This window comes from Mus caroli, chromosome 15 (genome assembly GCF_900094665.2).
Source record: "Mus caroli chromosome 15, CAROLI_EIJ_v1.1, whole genome shotgun sequence".
NCBI lineage: Eukaryota > Metazoa > Chordata > Mammalia > Rodentia > Muridae > Mus > Mus caroli.
Window position 1 is genome coordinate 72,658,609 of NC_034584.1, and position 24,767 is coordinate 72,683,375.

The 24,767-nt window shown below is 55.8% G+C and overlaps 1 protein-coding gene across 2 annotated transcripts in view; it reads right to left on the bottom strand.

Moving 5' to 3' along the window:
• Positions 1 to 10,662: 10,662 nt before the first annotated feature.
• Positions 10,663 to 24,767, bottom strand: part of Elfn2 (extracellular leucine rich repeat and fibronectin type III domain containing 2) — a 49,527-nt gene continuing 35,422 nt past the window's right edge. For both annotated transcript variants that reach the window (XM_021183756.2, XM_021183755.1), the window contains exon 2: positions 10,663 to 15,397. In XM_021183756.2, coding sequence (XP_021039415.1) covers positions 12,528 to 15,002 — 2,475 coding nt within the window. In that variant the 5' untranslated portion in view covers positions 15,003 to 15,397 and the 3' untranslated portion in view covers positions 10,663 to 12,527. The remainder of the gene's footprint in view (positions 15,398 to 24,767) is intronic.

Consider the following 24,767-nt stretch of genomic DNA (forward strand, 5'->3'; position numbering starts at 1 on the left):
TTTATCTTCTAGTCGTGGGAGGAAAGGAGGGATAAAGTTGAAGAAAACATAGTGCGTAGCAGCCATTAAGGAAGGTTTCTGGAAGCTTCCCAATGATCAGAGAACTTGGGCATAGGGCCCCACCTAGATTGGAGGCTAAAAATCGCATTAATTCTAGGAGGGCCAGCAAAACTCAAAAGTTTTTCCTATTGTGGAAAAGTAGATGTTGGAGGAACACGTGTGACTACCTCTGTCCCAGCACAGGACAAACAATGGGTTTCTTGGCCACTTTTATTGTGGCCTAAGAATTCTTTCCTCTATCTTCCCTCTTCCTCTACAACAGGGGCCTCTGCATTTCCAACAATGCTTCTTGTGATGGAGAGCCTCCCTCCACAATCTGTGAGGACAGTCCTTGGTCTGAGCATCTGTGTCAAATAAGTGGGAGCTCAGCTTAGGACCTATGTATCCTTTGTGTGGGCTGAGTCAGGGGCTACCCTGCCCTGGTGTGTGTCAGACCCTGCTAGACATTGAGAGCTCAGATTTCCATTCCCTGGCTGACACAAGGTCAAGGCCTTTGTGCTCCAGCCAAGTACCCTTAGGAAAAAGGAACATGCTGGATCATGCATCCATCCATTCATCCGTGGTCCCCATGCTAGTGCTGCCCCGTCACCCATCTCCTTGCAACCACAGTATCACACATGGCCACTCATCTCTCCATTCAGCAGCCATACATGTAACTTCAAAGACTAGTGCAGTCTCCTCGAGTCTCCTCTAAGCTGGGCCAAATGCCTCCCATTTTCCTGAATCCTTTGTGCCCCAGGGATTCCCAGTCCTTGAAAATGGCTTTGTTCTCCTCCAGGGAGTCAACCCCCTCCTGGGACGTCACTCCAAGTGGAGTCTGGACATTTCAGAAGAACACAGACTTCTCCCACCTAACTCCTGTGCTTCTATTGATGTGATTTGTCACTGCATCATACTTAGAAACAGCTCCGTCACTCAGGTACCCACGAGCTCAGTCTCCATTGTCTTCAGGAGTGGAGATGATATGTTGATGGCATAGTGATCAAGCATGCCTGTAAGTCACACAAGAGCCACTAAGTGAGTTTCAAGAGATGCTGTTAGGCCATCCTCCAATTCACTTTATTCCTCTTCCTGGAGAGTACTACAGCAAAGGCTATGAGTTCCTGCATCTCAGGGACATACAAGGGCATCCTGAGGAAGCCCTGGCCCATCCTCCCCTCAGTAACCCTTCCATACTTTGATGAGGCCTGGGTCATGCAGCTATTTCTAAACCAATCACCACCATGAGGGGCTTGGCCCAATTCAGAGGCCCACAAATGCTCTGTGTGCGTTGCTGGGATACACAAGGAGAAACAGATTTGGAGAAGAGAGGGTACCCAGAGGCTATGAAGACAAGCAGATGAAGAGCAGAGCCATGTACTATGCCCAGTATTGCTCATTGGCTTACAGAGACTGATGTAGTGTTCAGGACGGCCCAGAAGACAGTTTGGGGGCCTCCACAGCCACCTAGGGAAAGGGAGTATGGCTTGTACTCTGGGGCCAGGGGTTCCTAGAGGAGTTGGTTGGACTTAAGGTTGCTCTTCTGAGGGAATTTCCTGGGAGGTGCTGCAGTGTAAGAGGAACAAAAACAGAGACAAGGGTGACCCCTCAACAACTCTTGGAGCTTCTCATAGGACAGATAGAGATGGCCACCAGGAAGCTGAGGGCCATTCTGGTCTGGTGACCTGAGCTCTGTCAGCCTACGAGTGGTATTTAAGGTCTAGGGAGTTAAGGAACAGAAAGCCAAAGTGTGGCAGCTGAGCACCCTGTTTGTCTCTAACTCCAGCAGGCATCCGAATACCAGCTGCACTGAGCTGCACGGACCTGCGCAGAGATGCCCAGAGATGCATAGATCAACACAGAGCCACACGCAGCTACACAGAGGCAGTGAAAGCAAGCAGTGACGCTGCCAGGCCTGAGACATACACTAGGTCCAGAGTTCAGAGAGGGCAGGCTTGAAGCATGGCTGTCCTAGAACATCTCCCCGGCCGGGCGGCAGAGCCCCACCCCCACCTCCCATCTTCCTGTTTTACTCTTTTGTTCTCTTTTGTGGAGTCTGCTTCTCTTTTAACAAACCTGCATAACTCTCGTGCGGACCGTGCCCCTCAGCCAGCTTTCTGTAGCTGCTTGGTGGGCACAGGTGCCTCAGCTCTCAGGTCTTCAGCCCCGCACTACAGTTTGGCCAGAGGACGTAGCTGGCTCCATTTCACAGATGTGCAAACAAAGGCTCTGGAGTTAAGATGGGCAGTCTCAAACCTCCACACTTCCTTTTGTAGGTCATCCTAGTGCAGGAGGGGCAGTCAGGGCTGAGGAGGTCTAGTATGGTGGAAGGCAGGAAGCCCAGCACTCTTCTTAAACTAGTCACCAGCAAGACTGGGCCTGAGGTCCCTGGGGAAGAATCAAAGGGTGCTATGCCCTCAAGATGCTGCTGGGAGCCTGAAGACCAGCAGCACAGGACCCTGCTTCAGGAGCCCCATTGGAAACCAAGCCGTCCAAGCAATCAGCATTAGGCCCAAGTGGAGAGACTTCCATCCTTCAGTTGGAGCCCTAGACAGGTCCTTAGACCAGAGAAGCTGAGAGGCCATTGTAATGGTGGGCGTGGCAGACTCCAGTGGAGGGCTGGACGTAGGGAAAGGAGAATAGAAGAAAAGATACCCAAAGGTACCCCGAATCCCACTGTACCCCAGACATCCTACAACAGAGGACCCGTCCCTCCCTTCCAGGAGACTGGACCATGTTACCCTGATGGCATTCTCCGCAGTGTGGGCTGCAAGAGGCTCTGCTGCCTGCTGGAGCTCCAGGCTCCGGGCACCAGTCTTAAAGGGCATGGAAGGGTGTGGCAAAGAGCTCAGAGGTGGCCACAGAACTGCTTTCCCCATGGCGAAAGTCTTGCCGATTTCCTTTAGGTTTCTCCATTACAGAGGTAAGCTAGAATGTGTACCTAGGAAGCACACAGAATAAGGTGTGGTCTTGTCTCAGAAAGCTACAGAGCCCCTGATCTGTGTAAGTTCCTAAAGAAGCAGGGGGGTCACGCCCTTTATTCGATTGGAAAGACAGAGGGAAGGTGCCCCACAGGCCAAGGGACTTCCTACCTATCTTCCCATGGTCTCACCCCTCCTCTACCCTCAGACCTACAAGCTGGTCCCATCCAGCTCCTGAGTCCTAGTACTATTCTCTCCTGGGAACACACTTTCCTACACCTCTATCAGGGTGATGGTCTTCAGAGCCACCCGCTCCTGACCAGACACCAAAATGCAAAAGGAGGCTCCCAGCCTATGGCCATATCCTCTTCCAGTGGGGGTCACCCACATCATCTAAGCCCCCTCACCCCAGGTCTAGCCCCAAGGTGACTGCACAGCATAGTAGCAAATATTGAGAAGCCAGAAATCAAGCTAACAACCTGTTATAGCCACTCTCCCCCCCCTTCTTTTGGTAAATACACCTCAGCAGAGCCTTTTCTGCACCCCCTCAGCACAACCTACAACTTAGGGGGCAAGTGTTTGCACACATACCCATACCCTACCCCCCGCCCCCGAAACTCTGTCTGTAGCTCTTTGTGCATCTGCCCTGAACCACTTGCACTCACAAGAGGTCACCCATATAGGTGGGCACAGGCCATCCTCGGGAGCATAGACCCTGGATGCAGGCCTGAGGTCAACTGAGAGACTGTCCCGGGGTCCCGGGTCTTTCATCAAAGAAGGGTCAAGTGCAGAGGTTCTAGGAACATGCACGTTGGTGCCGGGGTGGGGAGCTGAGGCGGGATTGGACCCATGCAATCCCTTCTTGTGTACACAGCCTGGGTGAAGGCCATGCTTGGCCCTGGAGACCTGACGCTACCTCCTTTTCCCATCTCAGGATCATGGTGTCATATCTGTGACACATTGAAAACAGTGGAGGCAACATCTAAATTCCCTCTGGTGCTTTCTAGAACACAAGGTGGCTCTCCCCAAACCTAATTTTTTTTGGGGGGGGGTTCTCATTCTTATTACTTTGGATGAAGAATTTATCTTAGAAAGAAGAAGTTAAAGCAGCTTCAGTCAAGGGGCAGAATCCAAGACCTATCACAGGCCAGCATGCCTCTACTTGCTGATGGCCTCCAGACTGGTGTGGTCCATCCCCACTGAAGGAAGGTCAGAAAGAAATTATATAGAAGAACAAGAAAAGCCTTGGGGATCAGATGAGGTGGGCTAGCTTGAGGAAGCAACTGCTAACCTTGTATTGTCTCCCTCTCAAGGTGCAGTAAAACTGAACAACAGGAGGTAATCAGCTGTATCTTACAAGGGCCCCTGGGACCAGAGAGGTCCCCAAAGCCAGACAAAACCTGCTATACTCCTCACAGGGCCCAGGGCTGGGGTTTCATGTCTGTAGATCAGGCAGCTTTTGAAAGACCTGCATTGTTTGGTTCCACCCTAGGTCTCTAAGCCATTCAGTTTCTGGATTCTGAGGCTCACACGAGGGACACTGTGAAGCCACAGCGCCAGGCATGGGGCTCTCTCTTGAGCTTGGGCCTCAGGTTAGACCAGCCACTGGTTGCCACTCCCACAAGCTCTGAGCCACCATTGCCCCAGCACATCTTGAAGGTGGCACCAGAGAGTATGGCCCACAGAATCAACTAAGTGGGGCTCATAGGGGCTCACAGAGGCTGAAGAGGCCACCACAGCGCCTGCATGAGTCTGTGCTGGGCCCTCTGCATACATGGTGTGGGTTGTTCAGCTTGGGGTTTTTGTGAGACTCCTAATGGTGGGTGTAGGGGTGTCTTTTGCCCAATCGAGGGACCTTTTCCCTCCTACTGGAGTGTCTCATCCAGCCCTGATTTGAGGATTGTGCCCAATATTGTTGCAACTTGTTTATGTCGTGTTTGGTTGATATCCCTGGGAGGCCTGCTCTTTTCTGAAAAGGATTGGGACTAGTGTGTGTGTGTGTGTGTGTGTGTGTGTGTTTAAGATGACTGGGAGGAGAGAATGGATGGGGGAGCTTAGGTCTGGATGAATACCCTAGCACAGCCGTCCTTGGCTCCACTGACAACTTCCCCGTGGCAGCCTTGATCCTGGCGCCAGCAATTGGGGGTGGAGGACAACAGTATCTACTGTAGCCCAGCCATGTCATGTGCAAGTGCAACCTCTGGCTGAGTGTCAGCCTCCCAACCACACTGTCCACCACCCACCCAGTCTCTTCTGAGTCTTCTCATGCCAAAATCAACTAGAGACGCTCTCTGTCTGTGGCAGAGCGTCTGGTCCAGCTAGGTCAGAGGGCAAACTGTAAAGCCTCCATGCAAATATAAGTGAAAGGAGGGGCAGGGGTGGATGCCTTCCCAGTAGAAGGACCTGTGGGGGTGGGGGAGAGGTCGCTGGAGGCAGTCAGGACACTGAGGGCAAGGGCATTATGGAACCCCGCTAAGCCACAGCATCCTGTGCCTCTGTGTTTGCTGTCACTGTGAAACTCTGCATGGAAGCCTGGCAGGGGCCCTGGGATCAAAGACAGGCTACCAGAGTCAGTTCTCCGGGAGTCAGAGCAGAATGTAGACTGGCCAACTTAGTGCTGAGGAGACAGACCACTGCTGATCTTCCAATGCAGGCTATTGCTTGGGCCTCGGGAAGAAGGCTCAAGCCCAGACCTCTCTTGGTGGTTGGAGGTGAGAGTAGAGGGAAACCCACCAGCAGGGGCAGAAGTGGGAGTCCAGACCTTTCCTCATTGCCTGGTCCAGGCTCACCTTCCCGTAGTTAAAGGCCTAGGGAGGGACTAGGTACTATCAACAAAGGGTAGGTGTCCAGAGCTGCAGACAAGGAAGGGGGATAGGGAGCCTGGAATTCCCCTGCTAACACTAAAGAGGAGGGGCCAGAGTGAGCCAGACCTCACAGTGAAGAAGAATTTGACAAAAATTTGAACTGGCCAAAAAGCCAAAAAGCTCTTGTCTGGGAGCAAAATGTTAGGCCCTTTCCTGAAGGAGAAAGAGAGAGAGAGAGAGAGAGAGAGAGAGAGAGAGAGAGAGAGAGAGAGAGAGAGAGCCTGCCTTTGGGCCTGAAAGAATCCCAAGAAGGGGAAGGCAGAAGGCCAATAGGGCAGGACAGCCTGCAACTGGAGAAAGGCCCAGGAGGAGGCCCCCAGGACCATGGACTTTGGGAGGACCCCAACCACCTAAGTGTCTGGAGGCAGAGATGCTCAGACCAAGGTCTACTACAGCCGCCTAAAGATGACTTCCTGAGGCTGTGGGAAATGATTGTTTAAAGGGACCAGCAGGAGTCAGACCCTGAGGCAGGATGGCAAGTTGGAATGGATTAGGGTGATACTCAAAAGGAGAAGGGGGTCAAGTAGCTCACCAGCTGAGAAAGGAATTTTGACACAATAAAATTTACTGTGAAGATGACCCATGTGGAGACAATGTTCCTCTCACATATGGTTCAAGAAGAGAGACTAGAACAGGCACGCACGTGGTGCACAGACATATATGCAGGCAAACACCCATACACAAAACAGCACTACAAAACAGCAATGAGCCACGCTTAAGACCTAGAGCTCTGTGACCACAGAGGTAAGCCTCCATAGCTTGAGGCTCACATGAGGGACACTGTGAAGACTGTGTCTCAGGTTTCTGGTGACCTATGGTAGAGAGTATGGGTTCCCTTGACCCCCTGTGACCTATGGCTTCACCATATCCAACCTACTACCTTGTACAGTGTACCTAAGAAACCAGAGGACCTTGTTTACTCTGGAAGGAAAGGTCCTTAGAAACCCCTTGAACAATGTAACACCAGAAGCCATCAAAACTGTAGTTGTACCTGTTATTCCTGTTATTAAGACTTTAAATGAGACTCTCACCAGAAGCCCAGGATATGTCTACTGTCCTTGCCCTGACTCTCTCCTCCCCTCAATGCCCATACTTAAATTTATACTAAAACTTTTATTGTTTTTATTTTTTAGAGACAAGATCTCATTTATCCCAGGCTGGCCTTGAATTTCTTATATAGCCAACGCCTCCTGCTCCAGAGTGCTGGGATCATAGGCATGTACCTGGGCTGGGGATTGAACCCAGGACTTCATTCGTGCTAGGCAAGCACTCTACCAACTGAACCACACACCCAGCCCTTAAAAATTCTTAATAAATTCCAACTCTACCTTGGACAGACACACCCTCAAGTTTTTTGGTGTTGATGTTGGTGTTGGTGTTGGGTGTGTGTGTATTTTGTTTCTATAGCAAAGCCAGGAATCCAGACTATACTCAAATGGAGATCTCTCAAGGGAACGTCTGACTCCAGGCAGCAACTGTGGGTAGTCTTCCCACAGCCACTCAGAGTGGTGCTGTGTTCACCCCTCACAGGCGCGAGCTCGGTCCTGGCAGTCCACCTAACGAAGGCCTTCAAAGATCCAACCCAAGTGGAGTGGGGCATGAATGTGGTGGTGACTCTGGCCCCAAACCTCTAGCCAAGGTTTGGCAGTTAAGCCTGAGGCCCTACCTAGTATGTAACCCGCATTCTGCCTGGTCATAGGAACCCATAGAAAGCCTTGGCTCTTCAAGGCAGGGATGGTCCATAGCTATTAGGAAAGGTTAGCAGATGGTAAAGGACCCAGAAGAGGGGTGATCGCAGGGGTGGGTGTCCAGGCCAGGTCCAAAGGGTCCCTAGGGGTCCCACCCTGGCAGGAGCAGGGACAGTGACCTAGAACAAGTCAGGCTTGCTCCATGACCACTGTCAAGGGCAGTTTTCCTCCTGAGAAGCTGCCCCTGTGCCTCCCAGGGGTGTGCATCTTGGGAGGCAGGAGGACCACAGGTAGATACTGGGTGTCAGCACATCAGATCACACGGCAGCCGAGTGGCTTCCAGGTTCTGGTGACAGGGTATAGGGCACTCTAGGATGGTACTGCCACTCAGCTCTGTCAGTCAGGGAAGGAGGATGTGAGATCGCAACAGCAGGAACCGGAGATGCTGGGATGCATTCAACACAAACCTCGGCCCTCTTGTTTTAAATAAGAAATTTATTGCAAATATAGAAATTGATTCTCTCCATACAGGAATCTTCAAGGTGAGGAAAACGATTTCGTGCCATTCGGTTTAAAACAGGAAAATTGGGGGAGGAGGCAAATGGAGGGAGAAGAAATAAATGAAGTTACCCCCTAAAAGAAGAAAAGGAGAGGGCCCAAGGCCCCCCAGGAGGGGGCAAGTTCCGTACACAGCGAGGGGTCACAGGTTCAGAGTCCAGGGCCCCCGAGCACAGCTCCGCAGGGCTCAAACCAGGTGCCAGGCCACCATGCCCCCAGGGGCTGGCAGCTCCTGAGGAGGGTCCAGGGGAGGGGAGGTGGGAAGCAGGGAGAAGAGGTGGTCATCATTGTCTGGACCTCCACCCCAGCCCTGTGCTTGACTGGCAGAAGAGGAGGGGAGGAAAAGGAGCCCCCCCCCACCATGGACACCTCTAGTCTCCCTGCTGCTCAGAAGGGGCAGCTGGCATCTGGGGGGGGCACTGAGGCTAATGAGGGGGGAGAGACGGTTTCTTAGAGGTGGGTGTAGGTCACATGATATGAGCATGGGGCCTGGGGGGAGGGGAAGGTCCCCTTGTCCTGGGGCAGAGGGGATCCCAGAGAGCAAGCCTTGACAAGAGGAACAAACATTAAGGGGGTGAGGTCACCCTATAGATAGCTAGACACCCCATACCCCTATACCTTTTCCCACCAATCCACACCCTGGAGAAGAGGCCCCCTAGCCATGTCGGGACCTGCTGGGGCAGAGTGATAGGGTGGCTAGGGAAGGGGCTCGGGGACAGCCGACAGGTCCCACACCTCTCTCTCCTAGCTCATTTTCACAGTGGTAGTTCTTCTTGCCATGTCTGCAGAGCTCTGGTGTCTGTCTTCTTGGAGAGACAAGAAACCACCTGGTCCCCTACGCCCATCATGGCAAGGAAGCCCCCATCTGCCTCCCTTAAGTTTCAGCCCCTCATGAACTGGAAGGATGGGAGAGCTGTCACTTCTGTTCCTGTCTGTCCCCCACCCTCACACCTGCCGGGTCTGTCTAGAGGTTCCCCTTCCCCTGTACCTCTACCCAACTTCAACTCCTTATATTTTCTGGATTGTGAGAAAATTCGATTTCTAGTCGGGAACATGGAGGAGGGCCATGGGCCAGCCCCAGATGTCAGCACCATCAAAAGCTGCCTCCCTCCATGCACTGTCCAGGTCCTCCCCTAAGTGGGCTTTCCCTGCCTACCTCCCCTAGACAGGCCCTTCAGCCCTGCATTGGTTTGTTTCAGAGCTTCCTGCTCTGTAGGAAGGAGTTGAAGGGCCATTGGTGACAAGGGACCTTTCCACAGACTCGAGAACCTGGTTCAGGCTCCCTGAACCTGCTAAGACTAAGCGGTTTCCCATCTGACTTAAGCTTATTTCGGGAAGGCCAAACGCTCCCACAAACGGGACCTCACAGGCTGTCCTCTAACAGGTCAGGGAAGCCCAGTTGTCACCTCCTACCCACATGTCTCCCAGGTTGACTCCATTAAGGCCCTGGGATCCTCCCTGTGCCCCTAATCATGGCCTGTCCCACGTCTCAGCCCAGAACTCAATGTCAGGGGGCTTCACTTGGCTCCAGGGTGTAAGAATCCATTTGTCATTTTGTGACAATTGTACTTCTGCTCAGGGACAAGCCATTTTAGATAGTAGAAAGAACATCCCAGAGGGAAAACCTCTTAGGGCCTGCCCTAGAGGATGGCCAGATCAACTGGGAGACCTGCCCCAATGGAGGTACCTATGTCTTAGATCCTTGCTCTGTCTTAAAGGTCCCTGTGGCCTGGTCCCCATTGTTGAAATGGACCCTCTCTTTAAAGTTCCCCCCTGAAGTGGCCATCTGAGGTTTTATAAGTCACCTTCAACCAAGAATGATGGCCAAACAAGTAGGGACAGAGCCCACACCACTGTGAGGAGTCTCCCTGGGCATGACACTCCCCTCCTGCAGGGCCCCACGCCTCTCTCCATGAAGCTCCAAGCTCCTAGCCTCCTGTACTCAGTGTGACAGTCCTCTCTGTCTGTCCCATGTGGCTGGCCGGGTGCCTCTTTGGAGGGCCCCAGCTTTGTTTCCAGATGGAAACAGCCCGGTGCGGATCCTTCCACAGCCCCTCCCACAGGAACATGGCCTTGATACTATTCTTCTAAGGCTGCTTCCCCCGGTGGAGAGGAGAAAGAACAAGCAGAAGTGGCTCAGGACAGAGATGGTTAACAGGGAAGGAGTCTCTGTAAAGATGGAGGAAGGCAGGCAAGCACTTGTGGGCCCAGTGCCCAGAAAGATGGGAGAAGGGTCTGGGGCAGGGCTAGGTTGGCGGCACCTGTTTTGGTCTTCTGCAGAGCTGGCCCTCCCTGGGTTTCAAGAGCTGCTTGGATCACATGGAGGGAATGGGGGTGGAGAGGGGAGTCTGGACAAACTGGCACATACACGACAGATGTTTGCTCAGAAAAAATACAGTAAAATCGTCATGCAAAGATAACAGGGGTCTGCTTGCTCACGCCCCTGGCCTCTCGGCCTGCCTGCTATTCTCAGGGTGGTCAGTGGGTATAGGGTAGGGTGAGGGGTGGGGTTGTGGCTAAGGGAGCTCTATTCTCCATATCCAGGCTGGCCAGTCCCCTCCTCTCCCCAGAACAGTTTTTTTTCTTTATTTTTTATTATTTTTTGCAAATGTCACCCCTGAGTGAGCCCTGGGCTCAGCCCACCCCGAAGTCGATGTGATAGAGGTGTTCAGTCAAGTCTCCCCACCCCCGGTCCTTCCCCATACCCCACCCCCAAGGATAGCCCTAGCTTTCCTGGTCAGAGCCCTCACAGGTCAAGTGAGATGCCTCTCGCCCACCATCCTCCTCACTCAAGAGTCACAACGATCTTTTATCTCATGTAAGCCAAAAAGAGCAGCAAGAATGAGGGAGTCTCTGGAAGTTGGGGTTGAGCTGAGAAGGCTCCTTCCTATCTCAATGGGAAGCTGAGGGGCACACAGGCAGGGGGCAGAACTGCCCGGTACAGCTGTCCCAATGCCCCACAGGCCCACTGCCCACTCAAAGGCAAAGGACAATGCCTTAGCCTAATCTCGGGACTCCAGAGCTTGTCCCTAGAAGCTCTTGGCTCTCGAGAAAGCTGCCACCTGGCCAGGCTTCCTTTACCCCCCTCTGCCGCCACCCACACTGAGAGAACTCCAGAGCCCAATGGTTGGTCAGTTGGTCGCTCTGGGCACCAACTGCCAGGCTCTGGGTTGCCTTGGCAACGGACTAGCTAAGGAAGGGGAGGGGCCAGGAACCTGGCCCTGCTCCCTGACCAGGGCAGTAGGAGGCACCTCACTGTTTGTGCTTTGATTGGTGTTGGGAGTGGGTCAGAGAGAGGATGGTGGCCATTTCCATGGAAACATGGGAGCCCCTCTAAGCCAGGGGATAAGACAGGGTGTGGTGGGGCAGATGCCCTCCCAGGCAGGCCGAGATGCTGCACACAGCAGGAGCCAGACAAGTGGGGTGGAGGATGCAGGGAGAGATCCCCACATTCTACATCATCTCCACACTGGCCCCAGGCCTTGTCATTCACTGTTGCCTCTCTGTGGTGGGTAGGAGTCCGGAGACCCAGAGAAACTAGGGGCTGTGGCATGGGGGCCTACACCTGAGATACCAGTGGGGAGCAGGTCTACCCACCACCCCACACCCAGGCAGCTCCCCAGGGCTACTTGGAAGACACTTTAAGGGGGCTGGTGGCACCCTTTGCCTCTGCTTCTGTCTGGTTAGCAGGACATTGCTTACTCTTGGCCTCCCAGGGCTAGGGACCATAGCCTTTCACCTTGTAGATGCCCATGGACTTTCTAAAGAGCACCTGCCTGCTTCAGTCCCTAGACCCCTGAGACCACAACTTTGGAAGGAGTAGCAGATGAATGGGGGCGGAGCCCAGAGGAGCAGCTGGAGGCGGGGCCAGCACTGGGCCAGGAAGCTGGGAGACAGAGCTGTAACCTGTTGGGTGAGAGACCCCTAGGGCTTCTTTTCCTCTCTCTGGGCCATCCGTAAGTGGGAGGAGAGGATGCCCAATGTTCACATGTTGCCATGTCTCCAAGGGAAATGTTCCCAAGCTTAGAGGATAGCCTCTCTGAATGAGAGGCCTATGGTTGACCTCTACCCAGATCTCTTTTGCCACCAAAACCCGCCTGAGTCTCAGGCCCCCCCCCACACCCTCTCTGGCCTCTTTCCCTAGCCCAGCAAGAAGTCCCTTGGGCAGCACAGTAGAGACAACTGGTGTCAGTAGCAGGTTGTAAACTTTAAGGAAAATGTTTGTTTTCCTGTCCGCTATTATTGGGTGTTGGTTACTTCACAGTCAGGTGGTGGTCAAGTGTGTATGTGTGGGTGCGTGTGTGCGGGTGTGCGTGTGCGTCCACTCCTAGGCCCGGGGCCCCTCGGCCCCAGGCTCCTTGGCCTGTCTCCCGTCTCCCGGCCACCCTGTTGGGGGGCCCTTCCCCCAAGTCCCCTTGCCCTCCTCCCCATCACCTCACCGGTGGGGGAGGAGAGGGTCACAGCTTCTGCTGGGCTGAGACCCCCTTCCAGTAATCAAGGATGTCATGCAGGTCCTCATCCTTCGCGAACTGGACCTTCTTACGCAGGGCGTGGCCGGCAGCCATGTATACCTCCTCGCGATGGTGCTTCTTGTAGGGCCGGAAGCGCTCCCAGATCTTATGTGTGCTCTCAGACGAGTACTCGGGGCTGGAGGAGTACCCTGAGTAGTAATGTCTGGGGGAGAGCTGCGAATAGGTGGAGTCTCGCTTAGAGCGGGTCAGTGGCTTGAGGAAGGACACACGCTGGCTCAGGCTGTCGGCGCCCTCCTCGTAGTAGAGAGCAGGGAAGCTGTGCCGGTGCTCGCTGCAGTGGTAGGCCGGCTTCACCTCCAGGTGGTGGATGCCACCACCCCCACCACTGCTCCCGCTGCTGCCCGTGGGCACCAGGGGAAGCCTGTCCAGCGGGCTGTTGAGGGGGCTGCCTTTCTCAATGTACTTGGAGTCGCTCTTAGCCAGTCCTGTGGGGGTCGGGTGGTCTGGCACATCCAGACTGAAGACCTTGGCGCTCTTGATGGAGCCACTGGATGACACGCTGCAGGTCTTGCGGCTCACTGCAGCGTCGGCACTCAGCTGGCGCTGCAGCGGGTGGTGGGAGCTCTCCTTGTAGGAGGGTGACAGGAAGCTGGGCCGCTCCAGCGCCCCAGGAGTGGCAGCCGAGGAGGCAGCAGGAGCCGCAGGGAGGGACTGGCACTCAAAGGCCAGATCGGAGTCCCCGCCGCCTCCACCGCCGCCGCCGCCACCCCCAAGGAAAGAGGCTGAATCCAGCTTGAGGGCATCGATGCAATTGTTAATGATCTGGTTGACCTTGTCCACCTCCTTGGCAATGGTGGAGATCTCAGCCGCTGAGCCCTGGCCATTTTCGATTTCTGGAAGCTCTTCCTCAGGCCGGGCCAGGCTGTCTCCTGCAGCACCTGTGCGTACCTCAATATAGTTGCCTTTGGTAGCCACCTTGGGTGTGTCCAGCCCAGCCTCCAGACCCTTGGAGGTGGGCAGTTTCTCTCCGACCATGGAAGGAATAGAGGACATTCTGGCCACGGGCAGCACCGGTGGCTCGCCCAGCTTCTGTGCAGCATGCACTATGGAGCCAGCATCCACGTCGGCGCCATAGCGCATCTCTAAGATGGTCTTCTTAACATTGACGGACTTCTGCTTCTCCTCTTGCATGCGCCGCTTCCGCAGGCAGTAGTAGACAGCCCCCAGCACGATGACCATGCCAAACAGGCAGCCCAGGATAGTCATGATATAGTGCGTGGTGGTGGAGGTGCTGGGGGCCAGATCCCCGGGCACGAGGTCCCGCGTGGTGAAGGTCAGGCAGGTGTGGTTGAAGCGGCGGCTGTTGCGCAGCGAGGTGACACAGAAGGTGTACTCGGTGTGCGCTCGCAGCTTGTCCAACGTCACAATCTCTTTCTTGTTCTTGAGTGTCATGACGTCGGAGAAGTAGCTATTGTTGTACTGGACCAGAACATACATCTTGCTATAAGGGTGGGGGATGATGACAACCAGGGTGGCCGAGGTGAATGTGACTTGGTGCAGCTTGATGGCCGGCCCAGCAGATGCATCTGTGGTGGAGGAGGCCGGCGGCTCCACTGAGAGGATCTCGTCAGGATTGAAGCCTGAGTTCTCGTCAGGCTCCCTCTGCGCATCCGTGGAATAGGGTGTGGGGTGACTCACAGGCCGGGCAGGCATTGAGCCGTTGCGGCACTTGGCCTGCAGGACAGTGATGGCATTGAGGCTGTGGTAAGGTCGGGGCACGAGCAGTGGGTAACCGGCAAACTCCCTCGGTGACTCACACTGCAGGCGATCATAGTTCTTGGTGACATTGTTGAAGACCACAAGCCAGGCTAGGAAGCCGAAGAGGTCACACTCACAGTTGAAGGGGTTGCCAGCCAGCTCACACACCATCAGGCTGGCCAGGCTGGCAAAGGTCGCGCCGTCCAGGCGGCTGAGGCGGTTGGAGGAGAGGTCGATGCTGATGAGACTGGGGCACTCGGAGAAGGCGGTGGGCGTCACCACCTCAATGAGGTTGTGCTGGACGAAGAGGAACTGCAGGCGGCTCATACCTCGCAGCATGCCCTCAGTCAGGTTGCTGAGCCGGTTGTAGCCCAGCTGCAGGACCTGCAGGCTCGTCTGGCCCAGGAAGGCACCATCCTCGATGTAGGAAATCTCGTTCTTGGTGAGGTTGAGGTCCGTGAGGTTCCCGAAGCGGTTGAGGGAGGAATAGAGCACGGCCTTGAGCTTGTTTTCATTGAGCCGCAGGTCATGCACGGTGCTGTTGATGTGCTGAGGGATGGTCTCATATGGCGGCTGGTTCTGGCTGCAGATGGCCAGCCACACGTAGCCCTTGTCCCCCTCGATGAGCCAGCAGTCAGCGTGCACAGCCCCTGGCTGGCACACGCACAGCAGCGCTGCCGCACACAGCCCCAGGCGCAGCATGGCCCCAGGCTTTGGCCCCTTAGAGGCCCAGCTGGGTTGAAGGGCCGGAGCACAGAGGGACCTAGCAGCCAGAGGCTGGGGCTGGGAGCACAGTCCTCCCCGGAGCTGTCACCATCTTGGGGGTGACCCCCAGCACAGGGGCCTTGGGCAGGACAGACACAGCTGGCGCCTGATGCTCTGAAGGATGATGAGCAGGCAGTGGGCGTTGTTGTGACTCCAGGTTCCGGTTGGAAAGGTATGCAGGGTTTCAGGCTTTGACGTCTTACTCTTCCTCCTCTTCCTTCCCCTTCCCCTTGGGTTCCAGGCTCAGACCTTCAAGCAGTTCCCACAGGAACCAGGAGCGCAACACTGAGGGATGCTAAGCGAGATGGAGACAGGAAGAAGCCCATCTGTTCCTGCAAGGTAGCATCAAAAGACGATGGCAGATTAGTGCGAGGGCCTGGACCCACCCCTTCAGGATCCAGTGTAGGCCCCCATCCCTCTTTTTTATACCCTTTTAGAACCAGGGGCTCTGTGCCAAAGAGGACCCCAGGGCCCTTGCTTCTATAGAGCAAAAAAAAAAAAAAAAAAAGACTGGGGTGGCAAGGCGGGAAGGAGAGACTTGGGAGAGTTACCATGGGGTAGGGGCTGTCTGAGAACCAGGGCAGGGGAGGAAGACTGGAGAGGAAAAGGTGGGCACACGTGCATGGACACCCACCCCTCTGGTGCACACCCTGCACACAGCGTCCACATGCAACTGCTGGCCTGCACAAAGCCTATGAAACCAAAGCTGCATGGGCTGCACATGGGAGGGACACACACACACACACACACCCCTCTCCCTACCATCTGTGTACATGACAGACATGTCCACACATCCAAGTGGGCACCCCCAAATCCGGATAAGAATTAAGAAGCCCAGTGAAATGCCTCGTTCTCCATGCCCAAAGATAAATAATTCATTTGTTGTGTAACTGCTCCTGTTCCAAAAATAATTCCCTTGTCTCAGCTTCCATGGGGGAGGGGAGCAGAACGGGCTGGCAGTGGGGGGTGGGAGGGTCTGGGTCTCTGCAGAAGGAGGGCTGGTTCTGTGGGCAGAACTAAGCCAAAGGAGGAGGAGGGGCAAGAGTAGGGGACTAGCCCCCCCCCACACACACACACACACGCACCAGGAGAGGAGGGCACATGAATCCCAAAGAGGGTTCAGGGCTTGGGACCACCTCATGTCCCCTTCCAGTGTCAAGAGGATCAGAGAAGGATGAGGCTTTGCTCCAAGTAACACAGCAAAGTGAGGCCAAAATCAAGGTTCCTAAGACATTGACAGTCACCATGGAGTCAGGAACCAAGGGGCCCTGTCCGCATAGCCTGATGAGCACTGACTCTTAGCTATCACCCTTCTGCATGGTGTCAGGGAAGCCAGCCCTTTCCTGGGCCTTGTTCGATGGGAAGTGTCAAGGTGGGATCTGGTGGCGGCTCCTCCTGAGACACAGGAGACTGAGCAGCAGCAGGGGGTCACGGCCCACAGCCCAGCGGATTCATCTTTCACTTTCCCCTTGAGGAAGCCAAGCCCCAAAGCCCTGGGGAGATTTGGCTGGGTTACCCTGCAGGCTGCACACAGCCAGACCTGGCTCCAGCTCACACCCTGCACTCCAGACTCTGTGAAGAACTGTGAAGGCCCTAGACAGTTGCATTCTAGCAAGGACACAAGATGGTCAGAGAAATCCACGTTTGTCCCGGAAAGCCAGAACAGTGTCCACAAGAGCCACCGCCACCGCCACCTCCTGCTCCTCCCCCAGGGAGACTCTAGGAAAGAGAGCACTTTGAAAAAAAAATGTCTAGACTTTGTGTTAAAGTGAAGCCAATTTAAAGCTGTGAGCAGCAGAGGAGAAGGGAGGGAGACATGAGAAGGCACCCAGAGGAGGCTCCGGTGGCAGTGCCAGCTGAAAAGCCAACTGAGAAGGTCCAACCTGGGTCAAAGGCTGGCTCTGTAGCAGGCTGGGAACCTTGGAGGCCACCCTGACACACTTTTCTCCCCACTGTGGGGCCAAGTGTGGGAGTCACAAGGTCCTCACTCATACCACACAACGCTCTCATAGCCAAAGACTTTGGCTCCTGTGACACACACAGCCTCAGTTTCCCACCAGCAGTCAGATCCTCTTGGTAGAGGCCGAGTCCTCTCAGATGCTGTCTGGAGAAGCAGGAGCCCTCACTCGTCTGTAATGCAGTCCCTCCCTCCTCAGTCTGGGGACCACACTGGTATGCAGGTGCACACACAGGTGTGCAGCTGACTCGGTGCGCAGACCCAAGGGCTCTAATGGATACACTGAGCGAACGAGCGAGCGAGCGAGCGTGCAGGCTGGCATATGCAGGAGTATGTGTGGGTGCACAGGACATGTACAGGGATGGTCCACCCCAGGGACACATGCTGGGGTTGTGTTCAATGGTGGCAGGCAATCATGTCCGTGGCCTTGGAAATGCAGCCAATTACTCCCCCTTTATGCCTCTTAAGCACATGTATGTTGCTCATACATGTGTGTGCGTGCATGCTTACAAAGCTTCAGCCATAAACAGAGTCCCTCCCCTTGCTCAGATCCAAGCTAAAACAATACCACTTTAGGCAGAACCAGGTCCTCTGCCCATAGTTGAGGAAAGCCCAGGTGAGGTGGGGCATAGGAAGAGGCCAGGGGAGGGGCTGAAAGGGGCTATGGCTTGGAGAGGTGCTGGTTCCCCCTGGCTTCCATCCTTTCCAATCAGGCCAGGGTAGACAGAATGCCCCATAGCTCCCCCCAAGCCCTCAAGGTCACCCTGAGGTGGCCCTGCTCCTCTGCTCCCCAGGATGGTTTGGGCTGGGGCCCAGCGCCTACTCTTCCCCGTGACGCATGCACGGTGGGGAGAAGGCTCCCCGCACCGTGTCCCGTATGCGTCAGTTGCCCTGTTCTCAGCCTGGGCTGTCTGCCCACCACCCGTTGAGGCCTGGTGCAGCCAGGGAGAGGACAAGGCCACAAAGGCGCTGACAGCAGCACTTGGACCCCTGCCCAGCTGCTCACCAGATCGAGGTGCAGGTGTGCAGGGGGTGGGTGCAAGGGTCTTGGGGTCAAATGTACAAGGTCAGTCTCCCCTGCTCCCAGGAGGGTGCTCCTCAAGCACGGGCATACCTGGGAGGATGGAGAAAGGAAGCTATAGTGACAGCAGGGCATGGAGACAATTGGGGAGGGAGGACTGACCACAGGGAGGGAGCACAGAGATAAGTGGGGAGCACATCCAACAGGACTGACCACAGGGAGGGAGCACAGAGATAAATGGGGAGCACATCCAACAGAGGACTGACCACAGGGAGGGAGCACAGAGATAAATGGGGAGCACATCCAACAGAGGACTGACCACAGGGAGGGAGGACAGAGATAAATGGGGAGCACATCCAACAGAGGACTGACCACAGGGAGGGAGCACAGAGATAAATGGGGAGCACATCCAATAGGATGACTGACCACAGGGAGGGAGGTGACAGGCTTGAGTATGACAGTGTGACACAGGTACCTGCTGCCAAGGAGACAGAGGCTGAGATCAGCTAAGCCCCCAAACACATCTAAGAGCATGTCAGGAGGAAAGAAGTGTGAAATCAGCTGCCCAGAGCCCGATTGTGGCAGTGCTGAGCCCCAGGGCAAGCTTAGGAGGCGTGCAGCAGCAAAGACAAAGCCAGCACAGGCAGGGAACACAGTTCAGAGCTGTGCAGCATTGGCAAAGAGTAGTCTAGCCAGTCTACAGGCTTCGTGAGGTCCCTTCCCGTGAGTCCTTAGGAGGAAGAAGAGCCAACAACCAGTGGGCACTGGGGTGGGGGTGGGGGGTGTAGGTCAGAGCTGGAGAGAGAGACTGCCTGAGCCACCTGGTGGTGTTCTTCTGTCTCAGGCTTGCCTTCCATGGCCAGGTTGACCCAGCTGGCCACAGTTTCCCTTCAGAATCCTGGCATCCGCCATGTGAGCAGGTGAACCCTGGCTCAGTAGGATTCCCATTTTCTTACAGGGAAGCTGGGGCCAGGACAAGAGAGGGAATGTGATCCAGGTCAGAGTGGGGACCCAGGGTGTCAAACCCCAGGCCTCGGTGGGGTCCTCTGCTCCCTGCAGTGCAACGCTGGCCTGAGCCCTCGTTCCCATACACAGAAGCTCAGTGGATGTACCCCACAGGCACAGCTGGGGCAACAGCAGGTTCCCACAGGACAGCAGCCCAGGCCTAGCAGTGTGCTTGGTGTGGTTTCTACCGTGACACCACAGCCTGTGGTGAATGAGAATGGCCCACTTGAGACTCTTGGTGAGCCTCAGGCTTTCTCTGAGCCTCAGTTTCTCCTCTTATGTGGCAAGATGACTGGCACCATGGACTTCCAGGAACCTCTGGGCCACAGCAGAGCACACTTGTCCTATAGATGATTTTCTCATCTGTGCTGACCCCAGGCTTCCCGCTCCCTGGGGGCCACTGCTCAGCTTGTGGTGGGGGGAAGAGAGAGACAGGGAAAGGACATGGAAACGTGGCTGGTACCCTGGCCACCCATTAGAGATGGAGGAATCAGCAAGGAAGCACTGACGGCAGCGCAGCCCTGGTACACACTCCTCGCAGGGCCAGGCTGCTCAAGGTCCCCCAGTGTCATAATTCACATCCGTGCCGTCACCCCAGATTAAACGGGACAGACGCCTCAGGCCCAGCCAGAGCTCACGAACCTTCAGCAACTTCACCACGCCTTTCTAGAACCTAGCACTGGGCCATCGGGCCAATTACATCCTTCCACCTTCCGGGGCCAAGGCTCGGGCCTCAGGGTGGTGCACTAGGGCTTACTACCGCCTTCTCCTTACAGAAGCTTCTAAGACAAACAGCCCTAGATCTCTGCTCCTCCTCTTTGAAGCTGGGAAATTGTGGCACTGCCACTGAACTACCTGGCAAGTTGATAGCAGGATCGCAATGTGATGAGCCCTGGGGGGGAGGCAGAGAAAAGTGCAGGCACCGGAAGTAAGGGGCTCTCGGGTCAAACGCAGAGCTGTATGACACAGGTGGGCTCATCACCTTCTCTGGGCTACAGTCTCCTCACCCAGAGGTGCCTTTCCAATGGCTCAGGCGATTCTGACATATCCTTGGACGTCAACCCTGTGTGGCTAATGCTTCAGTTAACAGACGAGAAGATTGCAAGTGCTAGACTCAAGGCAGCAGGGCATACACTGGCCCTCTTGTGAGTTTCCTCCCTCAGTGTACCCCTGGCTGACAGAAGGAGCTCACCCCAGCCCCTGGGAAGCTAGCTTCTCTGTCATTCAAGTAATTCTCAGCTGAGACCAGGTGTGGGCCTCAACCCCAGGACCTTTACACATGATTCTGCCTGGCACAGACTTTCTCAGCACACCCACTGCCTGACCTCAGTCAAGGCTCTGCTAAACTGCTCCCCACCTTACCCCCTTCTTTGTCACCAAGCCTGAGAGGACCCCCTTGTCGCTCAAGCTAGCTGTGGTCCCCTCACTGTGCTCAACTGTGACACCAGGTTCTCGGCTGCCACCCACACCCCTACACCACCAGCCCAGCACAGCGCACAGTAGTGCGTCTCTATGGTGTTTGCTGGTGTAACCACCATGCTTGCCGCAGCAGGCCCCAATACACCAGTGCTGGGCCACTGTGTGCAGGAGAGATGGGGGATAACGGCAGGAAGAGAGGCTGAAACCCATGAAATCCTCAGGGCCAGGGTGTCAGAGGTAGAACTCACCATCAATGAGGGCTCAAGATGTGTCAGGGAATGCCCTGAGTCTCCTGGCCTTGTCAACCTGCTCATTTCAGACAGAGAGACAGAGGCTCAGAGAGGAATAGCAGTATGCCCAAGGTCACACAGCCAGGAACCTCAGCCAGCCTGAGTCTTGTTAGGGTCTCTGCAAGGACTGCTTCCCACACTTGCATCTACTACAAGCCTGCTGTTTGCTGCATCCTCTTCCTCCCTCCCCCCCACCCCCCAATCATGATGTCAGCTTCATCCTACCCTAGCCTCAGCCACTCCAGGTCTTTCCTACAACTGGGCTACCCAGGACACAGCATTAAGGCCGATGTCTGAGCCATCACTTCCACCAGGCCTGGCTTCCTCCCTCTGTCAGCACGGCAGGAGCATTGAGTCAATGTTGCTCTCACCTTGCCCTAGATGTCACCCGGGCCCCCAGGGCCCCATGCACACACTGCTCGACACCCTCAAAACACCCCGGACAGCTGGGGGCCCGCTCTGTCTCTGTCTCACCCGAGGTGCTGGGTTTCATCCACCCCATTCCGTCACGTCTCATTAGTCTCAGCCCAGAAGCCAGCTGCTCTGCGTCCCTGGGGAGCTGGCCTCTGCCCTCTGCCTCAGCACCCACTCTGCATCACTCCTGGCTGGGAGCAGCCATAGCTGTGCCACGTCACAGGCCGGAGGGACATGCCATCCCTCCGGGCACACTCAGGCACTTCACTTCCGACACCCTGTAGGGGCTCCTCGTCTACCTGTTCTGCGCAGTACACACAGCTTGCTCTCTCTGAGCTTCAGTGGGCCTCCAGAGATGAAAAAAATCCCCTCAACCCTTCCCCACATATATGGAGCCTGGAACTCTTGGCTGGAGACACGGCCAAGAAGGGTCTGCCATAGGCGAAGCCCTGGAACAGGAAGAGCATCCACTCTGGGGCAACGCGGTCTGGGGAGTAGGTTCCTTGTGCAAGGCCTGCAGTCCGGGGCTTATTGTCTCTGGGCCTCAATGTCATCCGTTCAGAGAGCAGCAGTGTGCATGGGTCTCAGGCTCTGCCCACTGTGTCCCCCTCCCAGCTCACAGGTCCCCTCTACGTCCCTGCTCCCAAGGCATCCCAGCAGTAACCACGGCCAGACCTCCAAGCAGCTGCAGGCAGGAAGTCAAGGAGGGCCACCAGGCCTTGGGCTTGGCCAGTATGCCAGGGGGGCCCAGCCCTGGTTTGTGAGCAGTTCTGTGATAGCTAGCCTGGCCCAGCTCCTGCCCGCCCCAGCCCCAGCCAACCTAAGACTCCAGGCACAGGGCCCCTTAGGTGGCTCTGTAGGGAAGTCCATTCTAACAGTACCCCAGTCCCTTCCTGACTCCTGCAGAATCCCCCCTGCTCTCCCCCACCCTCACAGGGTCTCTCCTCCCCTGAACCCACCTCCCATCCTAGGCTCTCCTCCCCACACCTGACCCTGCCCTTTCTCTCCCTGGCCTCACCCCCACCACCTGTTCTGTCTCCCCTATCAGGCCTGCTCACTCCCAGCCTGGCCTCTCCTCCCTCCCCCACTTGGCTCAGCGGCAGCCCCTGGGCACTACTCACCGGTCTCCACTGGACCCGCTCTTGCACAGTGCCTGCGCGCGCACGCTGCCTCTGCCTGCATGGTCTCCATTCATTCATTCAATAAACATTTATGGAACACCTACTATGTACCAGGCACCAGCTAGGCCCACCCTCTCGGTTCTACCTGCAGTCTGCTCCTCCTCCAGGGTCCCAAGGGTGGGCATTTTCCTGCCTTCCGATATCCTTAGGGTCGTTCCAAGGCAGGGCAGTATGTCAGGGGACCTCTGGGGAGAAGCGGTGGCTCCGGGTTGGAGCATGCAGCCCACTGGGGTAGCCTGGCCTGTCAGGGGAATACATGGGCAGGAAAGGCGGCAACGAGGCCTGGAAGCTTTCCGGGAAGATGGCTCATCCCGGGGAAGCTGGCCTGTGAGCCTGTGCTGTTCTGAGCACTGCTAGCTACGCAGAGGAGAGGACTGGATCTCCAGGTGCTACGCAGTGGCTGTCTCCTCCTTGGCCTCAGGCTCTGACTCATGCAACGCCAAGGGACCCTGCTTCATCTGGACAGTAATTAAATTTTGTTTTTAGCTAGCTAGCAGTGTGGAAAGCTGCATCCCTGTTTCTGGAGTCCACTAACACCATGGACAACCAGGTAAAGCCACGGAGCTGCCTGCTATAAGCCAGAGCAGAAGGCACGGTCCTCCCTGACTGGCGCCCTGATCCCTGAGGACTGTTGGGTACGAGGCAAACAAGACAGGGACTCTTGGAGTCTGGGGCAGGAACACCAGCAGGCTGCTCCAAGCCCCCACAGTGGACCTTCACCTCCCTCCGCACCAGATACCACTCCGCCCCACGGTGGCTCTGGGTCTCACAACTCTAAGACATCAGCAGCACGGGGTATCGTTTGGGGAGTCTCCAGTGGTGAGTCTAGGGTTCCGGAATGTATCTGTGGCTCTTTGGTCCTGCCAATTTACTGAATCTGGGCCCGGCTGGGAGACATCCATTGTCCAGAACTTGAAAACTGCCTCGTGTATCCCTGGCCTCCTCTTGGCTTTTAGCAGGGAGCTCTTCACAGAGCGCCCCGCACCTGCTGCCCCTCTCTGAGGACCTCTGCTGCTACCTGTCCTCCACAGTGCTACCTGGGTTTCTGGGTCACATGGGGGTCACAGCTGAACTTTCAGAACTAGCCCCTTCTCTGCCAGATGACTTCTGCTGAGTTCCTGCTCAAAGCTGCGTGGACATGGGGCCTAAGTCTGACTCGTGAGCCAAGGTTGGACCAAATGGTTGGGGGTCCCGGACAGCGAGGGTTCCCTCTCACCACTCACTGCCTCCCATCTGCCTCTCCCAGACCCCAGCAGGCATCGAGGTGTCTCTGGACTCTTAGCCCTGCCCAGAGACTGAGCCAGCTGTCTGTCCCCTTCCTACCTCCAGGCAGGTGGTGGTAAAGGCCATCAAGGGTGCCACCTGAGGTGGCATGGAACACCCTCTCCTGGCCCTGAGGGTAGCTGCTCTGGGGGTTGGGGACCAGCCTGAAGGCGGCTGTGGAGGCCGCAGGGGGCCTGCAGCTGCAGCCCAGAGAACAAGGAGGCTCTGTCCACACCCAAGGCCCCAGAAACACTACTGGGGGGGGGGAGGGTCACCCGTGACCACAGTGATGACATGCCTTAAACCATGGAAGCTCCTGTGTCTACCCACTCAGTGGGTCCTGTCTCTCAGGCTACCTTGGACCGTCAGGGCCATACTCTCTGATCACACAGGATTCTGCCAGCTACCTCACTCGGTGGTCCTGACAAGCTACCTTCCTGGGGGGCGGGGTTCCTCTTCTGAAAAAAGGGGGTCAGGAAAGGCTCTCACTATAGGGAACAGCTTAGAGGGAGTAGGGTGTGGCACATAGTAACTGCTCAATAAAATTAACTGCTCCAGGAGTTATGGGAGGTTCTGGAGGCTGGCTTCAGGAGCAATAGCGCCAACTGGCAAGCAACAGGCCTCATCGCCTCCACGCTGACGGCCGCGCAGAGCCTGCAGCCCGGTCCCTGCCCTGCTCTGTCCTCTGGTCCTGAGAGCCCAGCACCCCACTCTGCCTCTCTCCCTGGCCCCTCTCTGAGGTTCTGGACCCTCAAAGGCCCTTTCCCACCCCAGCCTTCAGGCCTGTAACCCAGCCTCGGTTTCTCTTCCATTGCCAAAGCACAATGGCTGTTATAATTAACGGATTATCTCAGCGCGACAGCTGTGCCCCTTTGAAAATTAGGTTGAATAACAAGATCCTGATGTATGGTAATTTCCTTTCATCTCTCTACCACTTCCTCTCTCCCTCGCCCCAGCCCTGTTACGCATGCAAATGCTCTACTCCATTCCAAACACCCCCCTCCCTCTGTAGCCTCCCCTTTCTAAGGCTGAGCTTGGGGTCTGCCTTCTCTGACCCTCAGGGGCCTCATGCCACCCATGACTTGACATCCATTATGCCTCCCTCTCTGAAAACACGGTGGGCAGAGAGAAACACAGCCATCCCGGCCTAAG